The sequence below is a fragment of the Manacus candei genome, unplaced genomic scaffold, assembly GCF_025592945.1.
Source record: "Manacus candei isolate 608988 ecotype Guabito, Panama unplaced genomic scaffold, ASM2559294v1 h1tg000127l, whole genome shotgun sequence".
NCBI classification, from domain to species: Eukaryota; Metazoa; Chordata; class Aves; order Passeriformes; family Pipridae; genus Manacus; species Manacus candei.
In genome coordinates, this window is record NW_026138175.1 from 778564 (window position 1) to 801293 (window position 22730).

At 50.1% G+C, this 22730-nt stretch overlaps 1 protein-coding gene across 2 annotated transcripts; it reads right to left on the reverse strand.

Moving 5' to 3' along the window:
• Positions 1 to 1430: 1430 nt before the first annotated feature.
• FHL3 (four and a half LIM domains 3) lies at positions 1431 to 14549 on the reverse strand. Of its 2 annotated transcripts, none has more exons than XM_051770954.1 (6): positions 14407 to 14549; positions 5706 to 5887; positions 5455 to 5629; positions 4660 to 4829; positions 4314 to 4500; positions 1431 to 3346 (listed from the first exon to the last, which is right to left on the reverse strand). In XM_051770954.1, the coding sequence occupies exons 1-6, from the start codon at positions 14411 to 14413 to the stop codon at positions 3195 to 3197; spliced, it is 873 nt and encodes a 290-aa protein (XP_051626914.1). In that variant the 5' UTR covers positions 14414 to 14549; the 3' UTR covers positions 1431 to 3194. The 2 variants fall into 2 exon arrangements, with proteins under 2 accessions (XP_051626914.1, XP_051626913.1); XM_051770953.1 differs by having other exon boundaries at positions 5706 to 5890.
• Positions 14550 to 22730: the final 8181 nt, after the last annotated feature.

Here is a 22730-nt window from a genome sequence, read left to right on the forward strand (position 1 = left end):
CCACAAGGATCATCAAAGTCCAACTCTTGGCCCCGCACAGGACCCCCAGGTGGTGGCTTGGACCTGGTTCTGCCCATAGGGGCTGACCTGCAATGGTGGTGCAGGAGAGCACAGCTCGGGCACATTTGGTGAATGCCGGGGCCTCTTTCTGCACCCCCAGTGCCGCCCTGCACCCTCAGTACTGCCCTGTGCCCCAAGTGCTGCCCCTGCACCCCCAGCAGCTCCTCCACTCCTCCCTCCCCAGCACAGCAGCCCCAGCCCAAACCCCCCTCGCACTGCTCCTTGTGTTTCATAAAATTTCCAGGACTGTTTCAGACCTGCACTCGGGAGTCTCGGGGGATGTTTGTGCATGACATCACCCTCCCCCTCCTGTAAATCAGGCACTGGGCTGTGCACAGCCATGACCCATTCATGACAGGGATAAAATCCAGATGTTCCAGCGCTGTGTGCAGCTGGGTCATTTCCTTTTTTGGCTAAAAACGTGAGGCTCTGGAGGCTGACTGAAAGAGGAGCCCGGGGGCCCTTTGTACAGAAACCTTTTGTGGTTAATCCCTGGAAAGGGCGCTGCAGGAACCCCGGGCTGTGCTGCTGCCGCTGGAGGGCTCAGCCGGGAACCTCGGGCTGGGGCTGCTCAGTCACCCTCCGAGGCCCAGCGTGGGTCACAGGGCAGGAACAGCAACAAAAACCCTGCTTGAAAAACTCCATCAGCTGCCAGAGCGGGAGCCTCTAAGGCGGCCAGGAATGTGCCAGTGCCACAGGCCCACGCGGAGCCCCGCGGGCCGTGCCCGTCCTGTCCCCGCGCAGGGGCCCGAGCAGGGCGCTGGGGAACAGGGCAGGCGAGCTCAGGGGAAGCCGTGGCAGCTGTTAGTAAATGTACAGGAATCTGTGGAAAATAGTTTCATATGTTAGGGAATAAATGGCTCCTGGGCTGATAAATGCAAGTAACAAGCACACAGTGTTTCAGGGAGGGCTGCCAGGAGGGACCACGGACACCCTGCTGAAGGCTCCAGTGACGTTCCCGGGCTGTGCCCACCACAGGGCAGGGAGGCTCCTCTGCACGACCTGACACGGGCAGTATTGAAGGGATCCAGCCCGGGGGCACTGAGGCATCAAGCAGTGCCCAAGTCCTGCTAGGGCCTGTCCTGCAGAACTGCCTGCCTGAACAGACAGCAGGCACAGACAGACAGGCAGCCCCAGCCCCAGGAACCCACTGCAGCCCCACGGCAGGAGGAGGGAGCTGCTGTTCTCTGCCATAACCACAGGACTCGTGCTGATGCTGGGCTGAGGTTTGGGAAGAGAGGCACGAGCACTGCAGAGCTTGGCTGTCCCCAGGATGGGACTTGGGGCAAGACAAGGCTGAGCAGAGCCCAGCACCAACTCAGACAGTGCTCTGCCCTGTGCCTGCTGTTTGAGAGACACAGGAGAGCAAGTGTCACTAAAACAGTTTATTGTATAAAGCTGTAGGAAATACAAAGGAGGTTGAAATTTAAGGCAATTCCTTCTGGAGACAGCTCCAAGCTCCTCAAAATAGCAAACACACAAACTCCAATTTACTGGCATTAAAGCTTCCAAGGGTTCAACAAGGATCTGAATACAAAGTTAACACTTCAACATGCATAACATTTTCTGTTGCTAAGTGAAGCCTGGGTGGGGGGGCTAGCCCCTTCATCCTGTAGTTGGGTACAAAATGACAGATATTCATGACAAATGAGTACAAAAGGGAAAAACCCCACAAGAACAGGCTTTCAGAAAAGCACATGGCTGATAAGCAGGAAAGCAGGGTCAGTGTAAGTGCCCCAGCAAGACAGAAGCAGAAGGATGTAGAGACAAGGCAGGCATGGACATCCTACTGCAGAAGGGCCTGAGTGGGGCCCAGGGCCAGCTCAGTCATTGGGCAAGGATGGCTCAAGACATCCTATTTTGCACAGTTAGGGCCAGCACAGGGACCTGGGCTATGCAAAGCCCCCCCTCAGGTGCCACCTTTGCTTTGCTTCTCATTTGGGACACAGTGAGTGTGGCCGAGGGGAGCCTCCACTCCCTGCCCACTGCAGGGGGACACAGGCAGCCCTGGCAGGAGCAGGTTGTGGGCACTCCACTGCCCCCTCGGCTGCCCTCCATGCTGCAGCCCTGTGCTCCCACAGACACTCCCTCCTAGCACTCCCAGCAGCTCCCAAGAACGGCCACAGCCTGTGGGCAACACTCCCCTCCCTGAATTAACAAAGGTCTCTGGTGTTCCCAGTGCCACAGGCAGCTGGGCTCCGTACACCAGTGCCCATGCCATGAATCCCCATGAGAAGGATAGAGCAGGAATAAAGCCCTCAGTGCTCTCAGCCTTCAGCACACCCTTCTCAGGGGCTCAGTCAAGCGTGTCTCAGGGGAGCAGCAGCAGGCCAACAGCCCCAGCTCAGCCACTGCAGCCATGGGAGGTCATGGCACAGGTAGATGGGAAAGGGGCAGGGAGGTGAGGGTGGGCCGAACACCCTGTACCTATGAGCAACTCGAGCTCCTCATTCACAGCTGAGAGAGCACCTCTACAGAGATGCTGAGCAAAGGGTCTTGCCTGTAAACGGTGAGGTGCTATAGAATTCCACAGGTGGATCCCATCTGGCAGGGCAAACATGCTCTTCTCCTGGCAACACTCCAGCCTGGCATCCCCAGTCCTCCCAAATGGAGCAGAGGACCCTTCATGCCCAGGTCAGCCATGCATATGGTGGTGGTGGTTACAGCCCTAACCCAGCACAGCTGAGCTGCACGGCCCTGCAGCCACTGCCTCATGTCACACAGAGTGAGAGAACCACGTGGGGAAAAGAGGGAAGTCAGCACCGTGCTGGGGGGCAAAGACATGCTGCCAGTGTGCAGATCCAGCAGCCCAGTGCAGAAGCTGCCCTTTACTCAGCTGGGGCCCTGGGCTCAGCTCGTGCCTGGTCAGACTGGAAGCAAAAAGAAAGAGTAAATAATGGGGGGTCTTGAAGCTCCTTTTTGAATTTTATTTAGCTTTGACTCTGCACAGAGCCATAGCATAGCGTACTCTAGCCTTCAGGGAGGGGGCACAGGAGCCCCCTGAACACACCGCGGTTCGGGGCCAAGCCCCAATCTCCTGTGCCTTGTGCCTGGCCCCTGAAATGCTGCTGGGGGATCTGGCACAGAGGCCCTGAAGAAGAGAGGAAGCCCTGCCCCGCGGTGTCCTTGGAGACTCATAGGTCACTGCTGCAGTCGCGGCACAGGATCTCATCTTTGTCAGGGATGAAGCCCTTCCCCACCAGCGAGGTGCTGCAGCGGGCACAGTTGAAGCAGTTGTGGTGCCAGTGACGGTCCTCAAAGGAGACATATTTGCCGCCACCAAAGCCTGCAGGAGGGACAAAGAGAGCAGTGTCAGAGCCCCTGGGGAAACTGGGCTGAGCTTTTCCCACAGACCAAGCCCTGGCCTGTTCATCTCTGGTCAGGTCTTCACACACAGTGCTGGTGATGGCACCCAAACAACCCCCAGGACCAAATACATTTGAAATGCAAATCTCCACTCTTGGTGTGGGGAAGAACACCAAAATCATTTCATAGCAGACTTTACAGGGTTGAGACATTCGGACCAGAATCACCTGGGAGGAGCAGGGAGTGGATCTGCACCACCGCAGTGGACACAGGACAATGCTATTGGAAAGCTGGGAAGAGTCCTCCTGCCACCAGCCCAGGCCCAGGCTCCTGCAGAGGCTCCGCAGGAGCTTCCCTCCTCTGCTGGCAGCGGCTGGACTGGTGGGCTGTGACCCTCTTCTGCCCAGGACTGCAACAAACTGATAAGGACCAGAGGGGAAGTGGATGCTTGGGACCTGCCAGCAGCCAGAATCATCCTCTGAGTCACCAGCTGATTCATGGCTTCTCCTGCCTTCCCAGCAGCAACAGACTGGGAGTCACAAGGGGGAAAGTCAAGTGGGGAAGGGCAGGAACGAGGCCAGACTCTCTTAAGGGGTTCTGCAGGAGAGGATCCTCTACTTCCCCTGCCTTAGGCAGGTATAGCAGGTCCAGACTCCCCTGCACCAGGTGCTGCTCCAGCTATGGCTGGAAGTCCCTGGCTTTCCTGATCTGTGAGCAATCTTTCCACAGGACATGGCAACCAATATCAAACAAGGCAAGCTAGAGACATGAGACAGTGCTTTGAGGGGTCACTTTGGGAGCCTTTACCTGTGGGCAGAGGGAATTGCTCCAATGGGACACAGCTCACCACTTTGAAAGATGCAGACGAAGGGAAACAAGTGGCCCCAGGAGCACTGCAACAAAGAGCTCCCCCCTCATGGGGTTCCTCGGAGAGCTGCTCTGCTCACCTGTGATGGGCTTTGTGCAGGCACTGCACTTCTTGGCATAGAGGTTCCCAAAGCACTTGATGCAGTATGGGTTGTCGTCCTGGGAGGTGAATTGCTGCCCAGCCAAGGGGGTCTTGCAGCCTGTGCAGACAAAGCACTCCTTGTGCCAGGGCTCGTCCCGGTAGGTCACTCCTCCCTTGGTCAGGGTCTGCAGGAAAGAGTGCATGCTGGTGACACACAGGCACAGAGAAACAGCCCAACTAGGGTGCTGGCACCTGAACCCTCCTCTGGTGGGGCTCAGGCAGGAGTGGGGAGTTCCCTGTCCCTGGATCAGAACTGGGGCTCCGGGCTGTCAGGCTAGACGTACCTTTTTGCAACGAGTGCAACGAGGAGCGAACTTGCTCTCGTAACAGGGCACACAGTAATAATCCTTCTTGTCTGGGATGAAGGACCGTGACCCAATGGGCTGCTGGCAGCTGCTGCATATGAAGCAATGCTCGTGCCAGGTCTGTCCGTTGTACTCCAGCTTACGCGACCCTGCAGAGAGAGCCCTGCAGTGACAGAAGGAGCAGCACGCACACACGCGGGGGACACGGAGGGCTGGGCAGGATGAAAGGTGGTCCAGGACACCTGGCTCTGTGCCTGCCCTCACCATGGCAGTTCAGAACCACGGGCAGCTGGAGAGGGGGGCCCTGGGCCCACACCCCAGCCACAAGGGAGGGCTGTGGGAACACCCGCACCTGCACACAGGCCATGGCAGAAATGCCTGATGTAACCCACATTTGAAGATGGTGCCAGAATGGCCAAGCAAAGACACGTGCCTTTGCTTCAGGCCATCTCCAGAGATGCTCATGCACTTTCAGTCATTCCTCCTTGTCAGCACACAGCAGAAAATGCCCAGGAAACCCTTAGTTATTCCTCCCCCGTTCACTTTCCCATGAAAAAGGGTAGCAGAGAGATGGGACTGCTGTGGCAATTGCAGCTTTGAATCCTGCTGTTTTGCTGGACAATCAAAGGGCCCAGCCCTCTGTGTGCAGTAACAGGAAGGCAGGAGAGCAGAGATTTAGCTCTCTTCCTCGCTGCTCTTGTGCTGGACCTGCAGCCCCTGCCGACACTAAGGGACCAGGAAGGGACTGAAGCGCTCGAGTTTGCCCACTCCTACCTGGCATGACAGTCTTCTCGCAGGCAATGCATTTGGAGGAGAACTCGCTGCAGTAGCAGTCGTTGCACAGCAGCTCCTCGCCCTGGCAGGTGAAGGGCTCGTCAGCCAGGGAGCGGTCGCAGCGGAAGCAGCGGAAGCAGTGCTCGTGGTAATGGCGATCCTCGTAGTACAGCTCCTGGGAGCACAGCGGGGTGAGGAGGGGACCAATAGCCCTGGGAACCGATCTGCTTGGCTGGGGGCCCTGTACTCACCCTGCAGTCGTGGCCAATCAGCTCTTTGCACTCATCGCAGGTGTTGGCAAAGTGGGCGTCATAGCATGGGATGCAGTACGGGCCATTGTCCATCTGGATGTACTTGCGTCCATACAAGGACTCCTTGCAGTTGTCACAATCAAAGCACTCTGTCATGGTGCCAGTCTGAGGGCCTCCTTCACCTGCTGAGATCAGGGCAGGTGTGGGTCAGTATCAGCTTACACTGCCTGAGATGTCCCTGTGCCACCCTGCCACCTCCAGAGGGCAAGGACCGCGAGTCCCTGCACTGAGCCAACAGCCACCGTCAGGAAAGGGCACAGACTTGCACTGTGCTCCTGCTCTGGGGCTGCATAAACTTCCCAAAGAGTTGCAGACATCAGGGCCTGCAATGAGCCTTGTCTCAGGTTTATACTTCACAGCTGAAGCACTTCAGCACTGCTCAGAAAACCTGGACATGTCAGCACACAGCTGAGCTCCTCACTGTTATCCTGGGAAGCAAAGTGTAAATAAGGACCAAAAGGGAGAAATTTTTTGCATTAAAAGTTTTGAAAGGCATCAAAACCAAGACCATGCACATGCCATGTGGGTGCATGTCCACTGCCACGTCAGAGAGCCAGGCACTCTGAGGGAGATCTGTCTGCCCAGCTGTCCTTCAGAAAGCCACGCTCAGTCCCCAGCAGTGGCTCATGCCAGGATTCCTCCCAGTGGCTGCAAGCTCTTCCTGAGGAGCTGCCAGCGGCTCAAACCCTGGAACTTCTCCAGAGCTTTAAAGCAGCTGCTCCACAGGGAAGCAGGAATCAGGCACCCCACACTGTGCCTGGCTATAGAGCCTCATCCCAGCAAACCAGCTCCAGCTACAAACACTCCCCAGGGAGAAGCTGTCAGGGCAGGTGCATGTTCCACAAGCAATAGAGCTGTTGGGGCTTTGCATGCAAGAGACCAGACATCTCTCCCTGCCCCTTGTCTCCCTCACAGACAACAGGTTTGTGGAACTGTTTTGCTTTCTTTGGAGCACTAACTCCAGAACAACAGTACCTTCCTCCTGTTTAACCTGGTTATTCCTAAATATGGAGTTTTCCACTTGCAAAATCACAGCCTTCTTTAACCCAGGTTGCTGTCAAGTGTAGACAAGCCTATGGAATTACATCTGAGCCATCAGCTGCAGAGCACCCCACACTGCAGTGTTCTTCATGAACCCACCCACTTCAGAAGAGCAATTATGGCTCCATCTGCAGATCAGCATTTAAGGGGCAGGGAGCTCCCTGTCAGCCCCCGTTCCCCCTCCCCACAGGCTCCCTGGCCATAGGCTGGGAGGCAGCCTCCAGGGCAGGAGCCGATCCAGACAACTCTGACTCACAGCCCTGAGCTCCCTAGGGCTATTCTTGGTCAAGCCACACAGCTCCCAGCTGTTGTCAATCCTGGTATGTGCCGATAGGATTGCCGGAGAATAAATCCAGTGTTCCCACATGGCTACGTGACCAACTGAGGGGGAACAAAGTCCCTTTTCAGACACTGGTTCCCAGCTGCCACCCGGACACTGCCCGCTCAGTGCCCTCCAGCGTGGCCGGCACACGTGGCTGTGGGACCAGCTCTGCGGAGGGTCCCTGTGAGCAGCATGGGCTGAGGCCACCAAACCTCCCCAGAGCCCCGACTGGCAGCCCCACGTGCTGCCTGCAGAACAAGGCAATGTCCAGTCTATTACTGGAGGCGAGGCAGGCACACGGTGGTTTGCACAGCAAAGCCAGACAGGTGCTAGGGTGCTGAACTGGACCTGCTGCCCCAGCTCTGCTCCCAGCCTGGGCTGGCTCCCCTACTGTCCCTTCCCTCTGGGGCACCCCAGGAAGTGCTCCCCTAACCAGGCAGCAGCTCCCGTGCCCCACCCCAGCTCCTGGCCGCTCCTCACCCACTGCTGCCTCCTCTCCCATTCCACTTGCCTTCACTCCCTGAAGCCACCTGGGACCTTTCTCTCTGGCAAAGAACGAAATGAAATTCCCAACCCTCCTCCTCCTCCTCCCAGTCCTGGTGAAGGAAACTTTCCAAGGTGTGTCTTTAATAAAAGGGCCACTCCTGCCCTAGGAGCTGTGGCACCGCCAGTGCAGGCGGCTTCCATGTTTGCTCAATGGGCTGTGCTTTAGCTCTGTGGTCCTGTCATACGGGCTCAGAGGACACCAGAAAACACAATGGAAGGAAAAGCAACCTGAATGGAGAAGGTTGGGGTTTTCCCAGTGACAGGGACTCAGCTTTCTGAGCATTGCTGCCCTGACCCTGACACTGTCAGAAGAGGAAGAAAACATAAACCCTCTGAGAACGAAGAGGACCCTGAAGCAGTAGATTGGGCTTGCCTCCACTCTGAGTAGTTTCTCCACAAAGTCTCCGTATGCCTGCTGCATGCTAGGAACTGAGTGCTGCTCCCCAGGCTGCCCCAGGAGAGGGCTGGGCTGGCAGATGCCCAGGCTGCAGCAAAGCCAGGCCCAGCAGCCTCATGTGGCCAAGGCTGCGGTGAGCACATACGGGAGCAGACTTTGTGCTGCCTTTTCCACAGAACAAGAACAGGCCCAGGAAGTTTGCTCAGGGTTATTTGTATTAGATAAGCTGTTTGCTCCCTTTGTTCTGGCCTCACATGCGGTGCTGGGCAGGGGTGTCAAAGCCCTGGGCAGCGCCAAAGCAAATGCAACATCTTTGCCCCTGTGGATGCGGCACTGCAAGACTCAGCGCACCGGGAAGAGGAAGAGGGCACAAAAGAAATGAAGGAAAAGAAATAGTACAAAAGCCCGCAATTCTTACTGTGATTGTAACAAGGAACCTGGAAGTTGCTTCCATTCGTGAAGGAAAGACGTGGAGTTTTAAAATGCATTAAAAATCCCTTTAACAGAGGCTCAGATGTGGAAGGTACAATACAGCTTGTCGCTGTAGTGCTAACGAACATGTGCTCATCCTGCACCACCCTGTAAACATCAGCTATACGCTGGGCTGATGTCAGGAACGCCTTCAAATGCTAACCAAGGTGCTGCCCTAAAATGATGAGCTTGCAGTTGCAAATAGTGTTTGGCCATTGCCAGATGGCTATGGTCCTGGGGGATGAGGTCTGCTGAAGCAGGTCCCTTGTACACAGGGATGGTGGAACTGCATGTGGGGTATTCCTCAGCTGTCTTGCTGGCTGTTGGAGGGCAAAAATAAACACAGATATATGCCTGCCAGCTGCCTACTCTTACTCTCTGACAGATATAGTTGTGCTCATGGAGCAAAGAAAGTTCAGTTCCTCTCCTGTGCCCATGAACAAACAGCTTTGGGAACAAGAGCTCCACTCACAAACAACATTCAAAGTGCTCTAGGATGCAAATCTGATCAGTCTGAAGCAGAGCTCAGAATAGGCTCATGTATGGGAAAGGTCAGCAATTTGTCAAGGACGCACATCAAAGTCCACTTTCTAATTAGAGAGTGACATGCACCCAAATGACACCCCAGTCCATAGCCGATGGCTGAGGCTTAGCAAGAGCCCCAGGAGATCATTACATTAATTTTAGTGCTGGTAAACCGGGGATTTGTTTTGCAAAGGAGGCAGTACAGACAGTCCAGGGCCCAGCCTTCTGCTCCACGCAATCACTGAAGAGTTTACCTGGCCTTTTCAGATGGTTCCTGATACAACCAACTCCTTCAGTGCAGAGTCATGAGTGTGTGGTGAATCTCTACCCTCGTGTAACTTCACACCAGTTTGTTGTTTGTTGTCAGGTCGCAACCAGCTGCTCCACAGAGTCATCCTAGAGCAACCCATTAGGCTATTCCTAGGGAAACACTTAATCTTTCCAAGACACAGGAATAAACCTGCTTTTGACTGTCTGTCAAGTCCCTGCCTATTCTCACCTCCCTGGGGCTGCCTGAGCACAGCTACAAGCAGTTGCAGTTCACACCTAAACAGACAAGCTGAGGGAAAAGCACAGCCTTGCTGGGGCAGGCGAGTATTCCCCATGTAAGGATGAAACTGTTCAGGGACACAGCTTTGGAAGACAGTCCTCAAAGCGCTCCAAGGTCAGCAGAGGAGAAGAACACTTTTTATTCCTGTTGCCTTTCCAGAACCTTTATGGGTCCTGGAATCTGCATGAAATTGTTTCTGCCTGCTGCCGACCCTAAAAGGGAAACCAGCTGCTTGTTCTGAGGAACAGCTCCAGCCCCTCCATTACACTGGGAGCGTTTTCGTTCTGTGTTTCCTGACACCTCTTCTGCGCAGGGTCACTGCGTGTTCTGGCACCCTTGGGGGCTGGGGGGCCAGCTCTCTGGGGTGCTGTGGGTGTTTCACTGTACCTCCTCATGCTGCTGCCTGTCTGTACCCTGTTGCTCTGCTCCCAAACCCACCAGCACTGCTCCATACCTGGTGCAGGTGGGTGCTGTTAGAGGAGAGCTGGAGGCAGCTGGGCAGAGCTGCCCAGTGTTCCTTCAGGGTGACCCAGCCTGCACAGGGCACCCTCGGGAGCTGTGTTGCATCAAGTCTTCACCCGCCTGCTCCAAGCACCACTGAGTCACTTCCTGCCCTCAGCTCTCGCCTCCGAGCTGCCTTCCAGCCTCAGCCTCCCCCGGGACAGCTCTGAAATCTCAAGTATGAAGGGGGGCTCTGGCGTGGTGAGGAGCAGAGCCCTTGCAGGGACCATAATCACAGCCACAGGCCCCACATGGCAGCTTCCCCATCAGCAGAACAACCAGAGGATGCTGCAGGTCATTTCTCAAACACACAGGGAAAATTTGGTTCTTAAAGTCAGCCTCGAAGGCAGGAGATAAATGAACCAGATGAGTTCTGGCCACAGCCTCCTCCTGCACCACTGGGGTGTTGAGTTTACAGATGTGCATACACCAAGCTCTGCTGAGCAAGCTGCACCACAGGCACTTCCCCAAGCACGGGCAGGACACCCTCTTGCCCAGAGCAGTCACAGGTTGTTCTGGGCTCTGCAACGGATTGAGCAAAACAGCTGGCACTGCTGTAAGGAAACACCATGCATTTGAAATGAAATAAGTGCTGTCAGAGGCACCCTTGCTCAGCTAAGTAGGCAGCTTCCTGAAAATGCCCACAATTTTGCAAGAAGTAGCAGAATCTGTTAAAGCAGCTGACAAACCACAAGACCTGAATTGTTGCATGATTTTAATATAGTCTTAGAATGACAAAACGAGAGTTTCCCATTGTTCAGATCTCAGAGGTACCCCATCCAAAGAGCAAAACCACATCACACAGATTCCTCCTGACAGCTCTGCATACAGATAAAGGGTAAGTGCCAAAAGCACACCTGTCCCACAAATGTCTGATTTTACCCTCAAACCAAGGAAGTCTCCCCTGCTGCCAGCCCCCAGCCAGCCTGGAGGTGCCTGCAGGAAGCCCTGCCCTGTTTGCATAGCTGTGACACAGACACCACACCTGGGCCAAGGTGAGCAATGGCAAACGGCCGTGGTGGCCTGGCCACTGCCAGGCTGGACTCCTGAGGTCCTGGCAGCACAGGCAGAGGCCCAAGAGACAATTCAGCCCTGGCTCTGGACTTACTTTCTTTAGGGAAAGTTAATTCTGCCAGGGTCAGAAAAAGAAGCTGAAGAGTCCCTACTACAAAACCATAAAATTAAAAACCCTGCCCAGGAAGAAAGGAGGGAATGATTTAAGAGTTAAAAATTTATTACTAAACATCTGCAAGGATTAATAAACTATTTCAGGTTCTGAACAAAATCCTGGCCCTTCAGAGGTGCAGCTAACAGCAGCAGAGCTATCTGGGGACACTCAGAGCAGGCAGCCTGTGTCATTCTGCTGACATTAAACTGGAATGTTTGCTCAAGAGATCAGCTGTTAATCTTATTCAAAATGAGTACAAAGTAAGCAAATTCTGTGCACTCAACAGGAAGTCAGGAACTGAAACCATTTGGGCAGTTAGGACCCATCACATTCAAACACACCATTAACTGATGGAGAAAGCCCAAGAGCAGAGGAGCAAGACAGGAACACATCAGAAACTTCTCCCCAGCCCAGTGTGACTGAGCACAGGAGCTTCGGCGTGATCTGAGGAGCAAGAGCTGCGGTCCAGGGAGAGGGCTGCTCTTGTTAGTTCTTAAAAAGGAGCAAGGAACAGGTGTGCAACTGTGCTCAATAAGCATGTTGTGAGCATTTATAATCTAGCACTGAAAGTTTAATTTTGGACTAAATTGGTTTATGTCCATGTAACCCACAGCCATATAATGCCTCACTGCTTATCCAACTGCACAAACCCAGTACTCTGGCAATAGTAATTCAAAATCTCTTTGCCCCATGAAATAAAGGTCATACTCAGTACACCAGAATTCAAACATGAAAGCGTGACAGGAAATGACTAACTGCACGCTGAGGCCAATGTACCTTCATCTTGGATCTGCTCAGCACACAAGAATTTTGCAATTCAAACAGACATCACAGCCTATATGCAGAAAAAATAATCTGACTGCTCTAGTTGCCAGTTCTTGGGGCCTGTGCATCTCAGTGCAGATATCACTGCAAAATAATGTAATTCCACTCTATTTCTCTCACAACTCAAGCCTTATGCTGCAGTTTGCACTTTTCCTTCCCCTAGAGGCAGCTGCTTTTTAAACTGAGGATGAAGCCATTCTTATTTCTCAGGTGATAGATACATAATTTAAGTTTGCATTTACAAGGCTTTTGTAGTTCTGAATAAAAGGTACTTATGAGATTATACCTCTGTTTTGCCCACAAAAGCAATCAAGGGGCTGCCTCAAGCAGTGGATGCAGTCCCAGTGAGCATGTTTTGTGCTTACATGCTGAAAACCAACCTGCATGGTCTGAGCCCAGTCCCTTATTCCCTGTCTCCCCAGCAAGCCTGAAAGCTCTTTTGCTTATTAAGGTTCTGCTCAGCTTCAGCTTTTTTTTTTCAATAAACAAAGCAACTTTGACTTCCAGTAGCAGGAAAAGACACATAACCCAGACATGCTTTATTTAATGCATGCCTATTACTTAAAGGGCAAAGTGGATGTTTTCACCAAATTTGGTCAAAATATTCCCTTTTCCGATTTGATTCTTTTTCTCCCAAACATGAGCATTTGCAGTTGGGTTTCCTGCATATAAGCAGATCTACTGATGGAGAGAGGTAACGTGCATTGAAGCCCTGGCAGTTTTGTGCCTTTCGAGGCTCTCAGAAATCAGCAGAGGGAAGAGAAAGCCAGGAAGGTGACAGGAGACTCTGCAGTGACACTCGTGCACACACTCTCTCCCACAGTCCGATCACTAACTGTGGGCCTCTCCACCTGCGCTGGCTCTTTGCCCAAGGAATAAGGACAATCTCCCTATAAAGTGCTTTTTACAGCTGCCCGTGTCCTTTGCAAGCAGAGGCAATGCCAGCCCCACAGCCCTCAGCCTGTGAGCAGCTTCTAAATTTGGGGAAGGGCTGAATCCTGGCAAAGACAAACTGTCTCATGTTACCACCCCGGGAACGGCTTGAAGGTGCTCTGAAACAAAAACTAGGATCATTTGTTGCCCGGGAGATGCTGTGTGTGCCAGCTGCAATCCTCACGAAACAAGACAGCCCTCTCTCAAGGGCAGCACAGCCGAGCCCTCGCCAGGACAGGAAACTGCAGAACGGGGACAGATGGGACGGTTGAGAAGGGAACCTCTTCTTCTAACCACTGCCTTGCCAGCACTGAAGGGAACAAGTTTCCTTCTGTGGCTGAAGACTTCTCTGCCAGGTGATCTGGTCAGCAGGTGTCATTTACTTGCACAATACAGGGCTGGTTATCTTCAAACCAGTCACGCTGGCACCTTTCAAAATTACTCTTAAGTACTGCACAATTTAAATAATAGATGCCATCAGCTGCAATTGTCACATATTTCACATAAAATCTCTAAGAAATAACTCCTTGCAAGTACTAAAAAGAAATCTGCAAGATGCAACACGTGCTGCTGTTTGTGTTGTGCAGAGACAGTCTTTGGTGGCACCCATGAAAGGGAAAACTGTGCCACATCCAAAAGATCACGTGGAAACAGCTATTTTAAGAGGCACAAATGCTCACAAAATGTATGAATGCCTTTATATCGCGCAGCTACACATGGAGTTTCCAACATTCATGCCCCTGCCCCCTGGACATGTCTGTCTTGGAACTAGAGCTGCTGCTGACACACATGGAAAACACAGGGACTGACTGTGCTTAAAAACTCAGAGAGGAAAAACTGTTCCTTTACAGAAAAAAAAGCCCCACCTGAACAGAAGTAACAATATCAGAGAGCCCCGATCCAGGTCTGTGGCTCCTTTACAGAGGGTCATTCTCTCATTCCAATCTGAGATTTCCAAGGAAACCTACATGAAACACATCTCTCACAGGTTGAAAAGGAACCGAATGGCCAGAATTTTCACTAACGGAGGCTCCTTTCTTGGCGACTTTCAGGTAAAGACCACGAAGAGCTTCTGTCTCAGCCCCTAAAGCAACAGATATGAAGCAATGCAGGGAAGTTGCTCCACTCGGTTCAGTGACAGGAGCAGCAGCAACCTGCACTCTGACTCAAGGGAAAGACTGCCCAAAGCTGTGTGCTCAGGCAGCCGGAGGATCAGGGGCTTCACTGCAAGGAAACATCACCAATGCCCTCCAAACTCTCCCTCTGTTCTCTAACTGATCATAACAAACCCTCTCCATTTACAGTCTCTTTGTCCCAAACTGGCAAATCCCCTGAGACAAAAGATCAGAGCAGTTGTGTTACCTTGCATTGCTGAAGGCAATGGAGCAGCCTTCTGCCAGGGGGGCTCCCCCAGCCCTCCACCCCACCGTCAGATACAGCAGGTGCCACCAGCCAGAGACTCTCACGAGTAAATCAACATTTCACTAGCAAAAGACTCAAGTGCTTGTCCAGGAACAAAAGCAGTCACGTCATAAACTGAGGGTGACATCAGCACAGGGATTGCATTTCCTACAGGGGTTTAAATGTCATTACTTGTGACTGGAAATCGGACACTTGCAATACAAATTACTTTAAATTTTCATAAGAGACATAAGAATTCCAATTCCAATTTTGTGTAGATGTATTTCACTTCCAAATCCTTTCTATTGCTCAATGTCATGATGACAGAAATCAAAAGAAGAGAATATTCCTAACAGAAAGTGAAAAGCTTATGAACTTACTAAATCAGGTGCTAACGAGGTGAGCAGCAGAACTCTGGGTGACTCAAACAGAGTGATCTACTTGGGGCCCAGTTATTCAAGATCTGTGCATTGCCCTCTTCCATTCTTACTCAAAGTTCTGCTCTGTGTCTTCTAAAATTAAAACTCAAAGTTGTCATGGACCTGAAAGCTTATTTTATCAATGCAAGAGTGTTTAGTTTCCACAGAGCTGACATCCTGCCCCTCTCATCAGATTGTGACTTCCTCAGTTCCCTAACAGCTGTCACCAGCAAAAACATTATTTACCCTCATAATACCTGCAGAGCAGGGAGTAATGTTATCTCTCTCCTGGGATTTGCACCTCAGAGGGTTCTGGCACAAGGCAAGGCCTGCAGAACTAAATATGGAACCAAGATCCAAGTCCCATCTTTCTTCTCCTTCCAAGATGCAGCATATATCCTTGTCAGTGGAACCTGTGACCCCAACTAATGCGTGTTACAGACGTGTGTCTGGAGACTGCATAACCCAAACTCTGGGAGAAGCAGGGAAGAAGGGAGGAAGAGAAGGAAGCTGGGGACATGGTCTTTAAGGTCCCTTCCAACTCTCTAACAGACAGATACAGTGCTGTGCTGTTACAAAGTACAGCTAATCCAGACTCCGGATCTCTTGACCCACACCATGCCTTTGGTAGCTGCTCCTGCTATTTAAACTTGGGGCTTTAGCAGTGAGCAGGCTGAGCTGGCAGGTGGAATTGGAGTAGGGCAGCATCAGAGTTACATACCAGTTCAAAATGGGTTAGTTTTTAAGAAAGGAAAAAGCCACGTTTTCCTTAAATGAGGGTAGTGAGGTGATGTCAAAAGCCTGGCAGAGGTCAGCAGTTTAGGCTGGCACCTGGGCTCACAATGCTGACAAAAGCAGTCCTTGCACTCAGGGACAGTTCAGGACCCACATTTTTTGCTGCTGTTCTTTTTTTGTCATCTTCTCATCTTGAGCAATATCCAGGAATGGTGCCATCAGGTGTGGATCTCAGAGAGGAATCTTTGTTTTGAACCATGCTGAAGGTTAGGCCTTTCAGATACACATCTTACATGATTCAATTTCGTTTGTTTCATTAGAAGAACCTTAAAAAGATATTTTTCACAAGCAGCACCAAATAAACACGGTGGTTGTGTACAACCTACAGCTGCACAGACCACAACAGAAATTACGTCTGACATATGTGAGGGAAATCTTGTGGGCTTGGACCATTCAAGAAATAAGGTTGCTTTACAGCTACAGGAACAACACATGGCCAGAATGGGCTCTAACTTGGTAATATACAGTCTGAAAATCAAATGTTAATTGTTTTTACAATTTGCATTTTATATTAAAAAATCTCCCAAAGACCTCAGGATGCAGAGCTCAGCCTGGAAAGGATTTTTATGGCTACACTGTAAATCCACTGAAAGCAGGGACCTAGAACGGAACCAGTCCATTACAGCTCAAACCCCAGTTCTGGGTTCTGCCTCAAGCAGCTGGGATTATTTCTCCAGTTCAGCAAATTCCTGTTACTGAAACCCACTCTGATATTTAAATAAACTTGGAGAAGATGCTGAGTAGTCACTCTGCTTTACAGATAACAAGATTGGAATTGTGTTATTTGATGGATTTCTAAGAGAACACTTGAAATTTGGGCAAACAAATTCAAAATATCAAGGTCATATTTACATTCCAGGGTAATAATTAAATACTTAATATCTTGTGGTTCCAGTATTCTAGGTTTTTCTATGCACTAAAATATTTAGTCATGTGAAAACCATCTGTAGCAGCTGGAAGACATTTATTTGGCCCACCAAGACTAATTAGTTTAAAAATACATCAATAAAGTGTTCCTTTTATTTCCAAAAAGTTAGCACTGCTGCTGTCAGCTCTGTTAGGGTGCTGGTGAATAATGCTTATGCAATGTTCTCAACAGGAGGTATCAGATGCCAGTTTCACAAATGCACACAAATATCTGTTAATTAAAACAAGGCTTGTACTTAGGTTAATGCTCTTCTGGACTAACCCAGGTCATTATTCACAGCATTATGAACACTTCAATCCCTATCTTTAGTCTTTCTCCTATACTCCCAAATCCACAACTCTGAAAACTGCAAACTGCTTTTAAAAATCACTGATGAAAAGAAATTTCTGTTCAGAACTGGGGTTCAGGTACCTGTGTTTAAGAATTACAAGGCATAAGTCTCCAAAAGCATGCCTTTTCTCTCCAAGAAGTTCCTGCATAATCTTCATACAGCTTTTTAAAGCCAAGTAAACAAGAGGCAGAGATGAGATTGTAAAAAGGGTTGAATTTGGCTTAGTATCCACAGGAATCACTTCTCTGGCCAACAGTTTGCAAAGGGTTATTTCTTGGCTCATCATTTTTCTTTTGCTGGAAGATGCTGAGGTTTTAGCAGTTTCTGCAGAGTATGCAACAGCATTCAGCATTTGCTCAGCTAATGAGTTAAGTCATTGCAGCTCTCCGATGGCTTGAAGATTATGGGTGTAGGAAAAGGGAATGCTCAGAGAGAGGAACTCTGAGCAGTCACCACCAAACTGCGGTTAAAACAGACACCAATGACTCTATTCGGCTCCCAAACCTCAGACAGTTTCCATTTTCTCAATAACAAAGCATTTTTGTGGAATGAGGTAACAGCCTCCATCTGCCAGGTCTAAGTCTCCACTAAGATTTCTCAAGAGCATGGCTGACAAGCGCTGGCCAGCAGAGACGGGACGGCACGAGAGGCAGGAGAGTCCCTTCTGCCTGGGCAACACAGGGACAAACTGCAGCAGGACAGATGTGGAGAGGAGCCTCTGTGGCACCAGTGCACAAACTCTCCTGGGAGTTTACAAGCAGCCTTCAGTGAGCTCCAGCCAGTGCACAGCTGTAGAGCGCAAAAGGCCAAGAAAAGAGTTGAGACTTTTCATTAGGGCTGGCCAGGGACAGGCAGAAGGCAGCAGAAGACAAATGGGTGTCACAGGTTCAGCAGCTCATGTGAGTGCATCAAGAGCACAGAGCGTGTGATTGAGAAGCAAAAACAGGTCTGTAAGCACACGCTGCAAGATGCACAGTACAAAGGGGCATGCAGATGTCCTGCTCCTCAAGGACAGCACAGCCCATGGGACTGGCCACTCAAGCTGGGATACACCCTTTCACACCTGAAATGCTCAACATCTGAGGCAGAGCAGTTACAGCCCCAGAACGGAGCCTGGGAGGGGGGTTGGTTTCATTCTTGCCTTGTTTCTGAATTTGGCAGCCTGTATCTTGGCCTCTCAGTTCCAGGGATGCTGAGCACCAAGCCATTCTTTTGATTTCTGGCAAAGCCAGCTCAATTCCTGCGAAAGCAGACCTTCATTTAGATCCAGATGAAGATTCCAGCTCCTGTCAGGACCCCCTCACCCGACTCTCGCCTTCCCTCTACAAGCAGCTGCTCGTCACTCGGCTCCAGGTTCAACCCCCCCCTACATCTGATTCTTCCATCTAAAGCAAAGGCAATTTTCCAGTTGGTTTTCTGATGGCCTTTGCACTCCTGTAGCACTTCCTCAGGAAGTTCAGAAAGTACTAATACTGACCTCCTTGTGTAATACCACCTGGGTGCCCAGCTGGACACCTGGTGAGTGGCACCTTCCTTCCCACCCAAGACAAAGCACTTCCTAAGCCCATTTTCTTCCTATGAGGAATACTGCTGTCAAATCTCAAAAATCCACGCTGCTAATACTAGCCTCCTGCAAGGTCAGCCAAAGAGGACTTCCATCAGGGATGAGCTTTGCTGGAGAAGGCTCCCTGGGGATTATCTGAATAGTACAGTCAAGCCCAGATGGCCACAACATGCCAAGCACATTTCCTGCAAACATGGTGGCGAGGCAAAGGCCTCTGCAAATCAAAGTCCACACTGATTTCTGCCATCTGCTAAACACTGAGGACCAGGCTGAGGCCTTTGGGAAAGGTCAGGATAGTCTTACAGGCTCTGAAGATATTGCTTTTGTTCTCACTACTTGCTTCTCAATTCCTTCGTTAGAAGATACTAATCTCTTTGTAAGGCAGTTACTTGGAGCCAAGAGTTTAGATATTATTGCAAAACATATGCTTAAAAGAGACTGGAAATTATGTTGGCAGTATTACAGAGGGGAGCAAAGCACAGCTTTGGGTCAAAACAAACCAAAAAAAAAATCTAAACTAGTAAGCAATTCCCATGTGATAGTTTAGAAGAGCCAGCAAAAGCTTCTTCTAGAAAGAAAACAATACTGTGAGAACGAAGCTAACGAGAGCTGGCGCTCGGAAAAATAGAATGGCTAGTAATGAGCTAGAGTATTGCCAACAGCACATATCCAAGGGAATCTTTCTGGGAAATGGACCCAAGCCATCACGCTGGAAAGCCCTGAGGGACTAGGGACCTTGAGGCTAAAAGCTGGCAAATTGCTTCATCAGTTAAGGTTGTTCCCAATGTTTTCTACTGTGTAAAAATAATTTGTTTTAGCCTACAGGTCTCTACAGAGCAACGGGTAAATTCAGGCTGCTTCCTCTGCGTTCATTCTCAGTCCAGCTCCTCAGTCCCAGGAGTGTCCTGAGAGCACAAGACAATGAATATGTGCTCTAACTTGGCAAGGAAAACCCCCGCATTGGCAGGGGATGTCAAGGTGCTGTCTAATGACTTTCCTTCTGTTCCAACTCCTTCTCTGATTCACATTGCCATCTTCTTTGCAACTGACCTAAATAACATGTTCGGGCAGCACTGGAAGTGTTTCTGTCTCATACTTCAATAGCAGCAAGATCTCTGCATCTGGAAAGGGATTTCTCAGGGAAGTCACACCACAGGTGGATTAGCAGTGTTCTTGAGAAAGGAACAGAAGCACCCCATCTTGTCTCATCTCATCAGTGAGACTTCCTGGCTGCAGGAGAACAAAGGTTGCCCAGGAGCAGGGAAAACACATGCTGTGCCCAAGTCCCAGCAGATCTGAACAATGTGGGCAGAGTATGCGGTTACCTCATTTCCAGGTGTGCTGTCAGCATGAGCCATGACTGGCTTGGGATGAAAGAGGAAAAGCTGTTCCTAGATCTGGACCTGTCTGCATCGTTTATTGCCCAGCAGCCATTAATCCTTTAATGCCATGTCACACTCTCAGCCCTCAGTTCCTCTCTAACCTTTTGGTCACCACTGGCCATTCCACTGCAGAAGGGGCTGAAGGACAGGGTGCAGGACTTCACTGTCCCTCCAGAGCCAAAGGCCCCAGGAAAGGGAAAGCAAAGAAAGCCACTGCAGAAGGACTTCAGTGGGTCAGCCCTCTCCAGACACACAGTAATTATGTGTGCTGGCAACATATAGGTACTTAAAGCAGCTTTATTCCCAAATAACTAAGAGACTTCCCCAGCTATTCACTGCAGCACCTTTTGTAACACAAGTGTCCAACAGCACTGCATCACAGGAATACGGCGGCAATCCAACCCCTGTCACTCCACAGTGGCTGCACACACAGAAAGATTTTTGATCCTCTCCCAATCCCTTTACCATAAACTGAGGCACTCCCAAGAGCCATGTAGATATCTCAGCTCCTTCCACCCCCCCAGCAGACTGTTGATCTCAGTGTTACCTTACAGCAATAGCCCTCGCAGGTGATATGCTGAGTAAGTGAAAAAGTCAATTGAAAACACATTTATTGCCAACAAGGAAATGGACTGTAGGGAAACACAGGAGAGTATTCTGGAAAGCTGCATGGACTGCCACAGCACTTTCAGTTTTCGGGTGAGGAAGTACCTTGCAAGGCAGGCACTAGATCTTCAGCAGCCTAACAGATGCCTTTCTTATTCCAAGGATACACATAAATACAGTTCCCCTACTGCAATAGAAAGGAAGTGATACCTGATCCATACCACCTCTTTTTCTGGTAATTGAGCTTCAAAACTGAAGCAGAAAAGCTGCCAGCAAAACTTGCACATCTTTGTGCTACAGTTAGTCCATAACTAGTCTGCATCTGTTATCTCTACAGTTTTTATTAGCTCATGTTTACCTTGGCTGCACATCCAAGCAGGGTGAGAGAGAAAAATCTTGGACTCTCAACAATGGCCAAGCAGTTTAATCTGCCACTGGGGACAATGACTTGACTCCTATTGGCGTGTAGCGCTGGCAGGGTCAAGTGTAACATGTGCTGAAGGAAGCACTAGGGAAGTAGATCTGTGACTGTTCCAACAACACTGAGCATTTCCTTGAGCTATTCAGAGGTTCCTTTTCCCCTTTTGTATAGAGAAAACAGCTCCAGCTGTCCAGTCACCTGCGCTGGCTTCTCCACTCACTGGATTAATGACATTGGTGGCTGCCAAGAGCTCCAGGTTAGATACAGCACATTCCTCACAGCTCAGACATTCAAAGCTAAGTTAGGAAGCAGTCAAGATCATGTCCTTGGCATCAGCACCAGGTTGGTGCTGGAAGATAATTTATATTCCTGAACAGAACTGGCACTGGGCAGGTTGGGCATAAACATCAACAAACCCTTATTCGGGCAATTACACCAATCAGAGGGGTCCAGAGTTAACAGTTATCCATGCTACTGATTTAATAATATTTTTTTTGTTTTTGAGAAGTTCAAAATACTTCACATTAAAGAACTCAGCTGCTTGCAAGCCTGGGACAATCTACAGTAATATATTCAGAGGCAAGTAAAAAATGAAATGAGTTAATGTTAACAGTCAGATGACCACAGGCCAAATCAAGCCAGACTGCACTTAGAAGAACATAAATTTCAGCATTTCTATTCCATTGCTATTTCGATTCTGTGTCAAGACATTTCTAAATAACTCCTGATTAACTATTAATTTAGCCCCGATACGATATGTCTTTCTGATTTCTCCCAGAGTAATATTATCCTCTTCATGGGCCCCTGGGAGTAAGGGCAGAATCATTTTTTGTAACTGTTCTCCATTTAGCAACTACCAACAGACACAACGTGGTCACTCAGCAGAGGCAGTTCTGGGGTGAAATACAGGAAGGTAAAACCATATGGCATTCTTCAATTTCCCCTTTCCTTTCACAATCAGACCCTTGGTATTTTCTTCAACAGGAAAACTGACACTCCCCTCTCCCTGTAAATTGCTGACAATTGTATTTTACACCTGGCCAAAACCAGAACAAAATGGAAGGAAGAGATGAAACAAAGACCAAGGACTTTTCTCAGCAACTACATCTCCACAGAATGGAGCATTTTCCTTACCACCACTTCTGAGTGGACAGAGTTCAGTAAGCACAGCCCAGCCTTCGTGGGAAGTGCCCCCTCCTCGCTGGCAAGTGACTGCAGGACAGTGCCTGTGGCAGCAGCTTCCAGAGAGCAGCCAGAGCCATGGGACCCACAAAACCAGCAAAGCCTGTGCAGCTGGGCCCCTCTGCCTGCAACTGCCCAGCCTGCACACTCACTTCAAAAGTGACCCTAAACTCTTGGTAGTAATCTGAAGATTAAATACTACTGGTAAAGCTTCTCTGCCCACTAACAACTAGTCTCCCTTTCCTATAAACAGCTGATATCTGGGGTTAGAGCTGTCCACCCCTTGTTTGTTTTTTGTTTTTATGGAGTAAAACATTTAAATTGATTTTGATGACATCACAAAAGCAAAACACTGTCGAGTTCTGAATTTGTCTAGTTTGGCCACAGAAATGACACCTATTTCAGCAGAAGTTGCCCGAGTCCCCTGAGGAATGAGGTGTAGCCGCTTGCACTCTGAGCAAAACTGCAAACAAGCACCTTCCTGCCAGAGCACCCGGGCACTCTGAGAACAGCCCATGCCAACCAGGGCTACTGAATACTGAACACTGGAGGAGAAACAGTTTCTTACTTGAGCAATTACAAGGAACGATGAAGCTGTTTGTCCAGTTAAGAGGTTTGGTTTTTATTGAGACCAGCCAGCCCGCAGTTTTCTGTAAA

Coding starts and splice junctions, on each gene's coding strand:
- FHL3 (XM_051770953.1), bottom strand. Junction 4,830..5,454: donor CGAGAAGACTGTCATGCCAG/GTAGGAGTGGGC, acceptor CTCTCTCTGCAG/GGTCGCGTAAGCTGGAGTAC. Junction 3,347..4,313: donor CTGCACAAAGCCCATCACAG/GTGAGCAGAGCA, acceptor TCCCTCCTGCAG/GCTTTGGTGGCGGCAAATAT.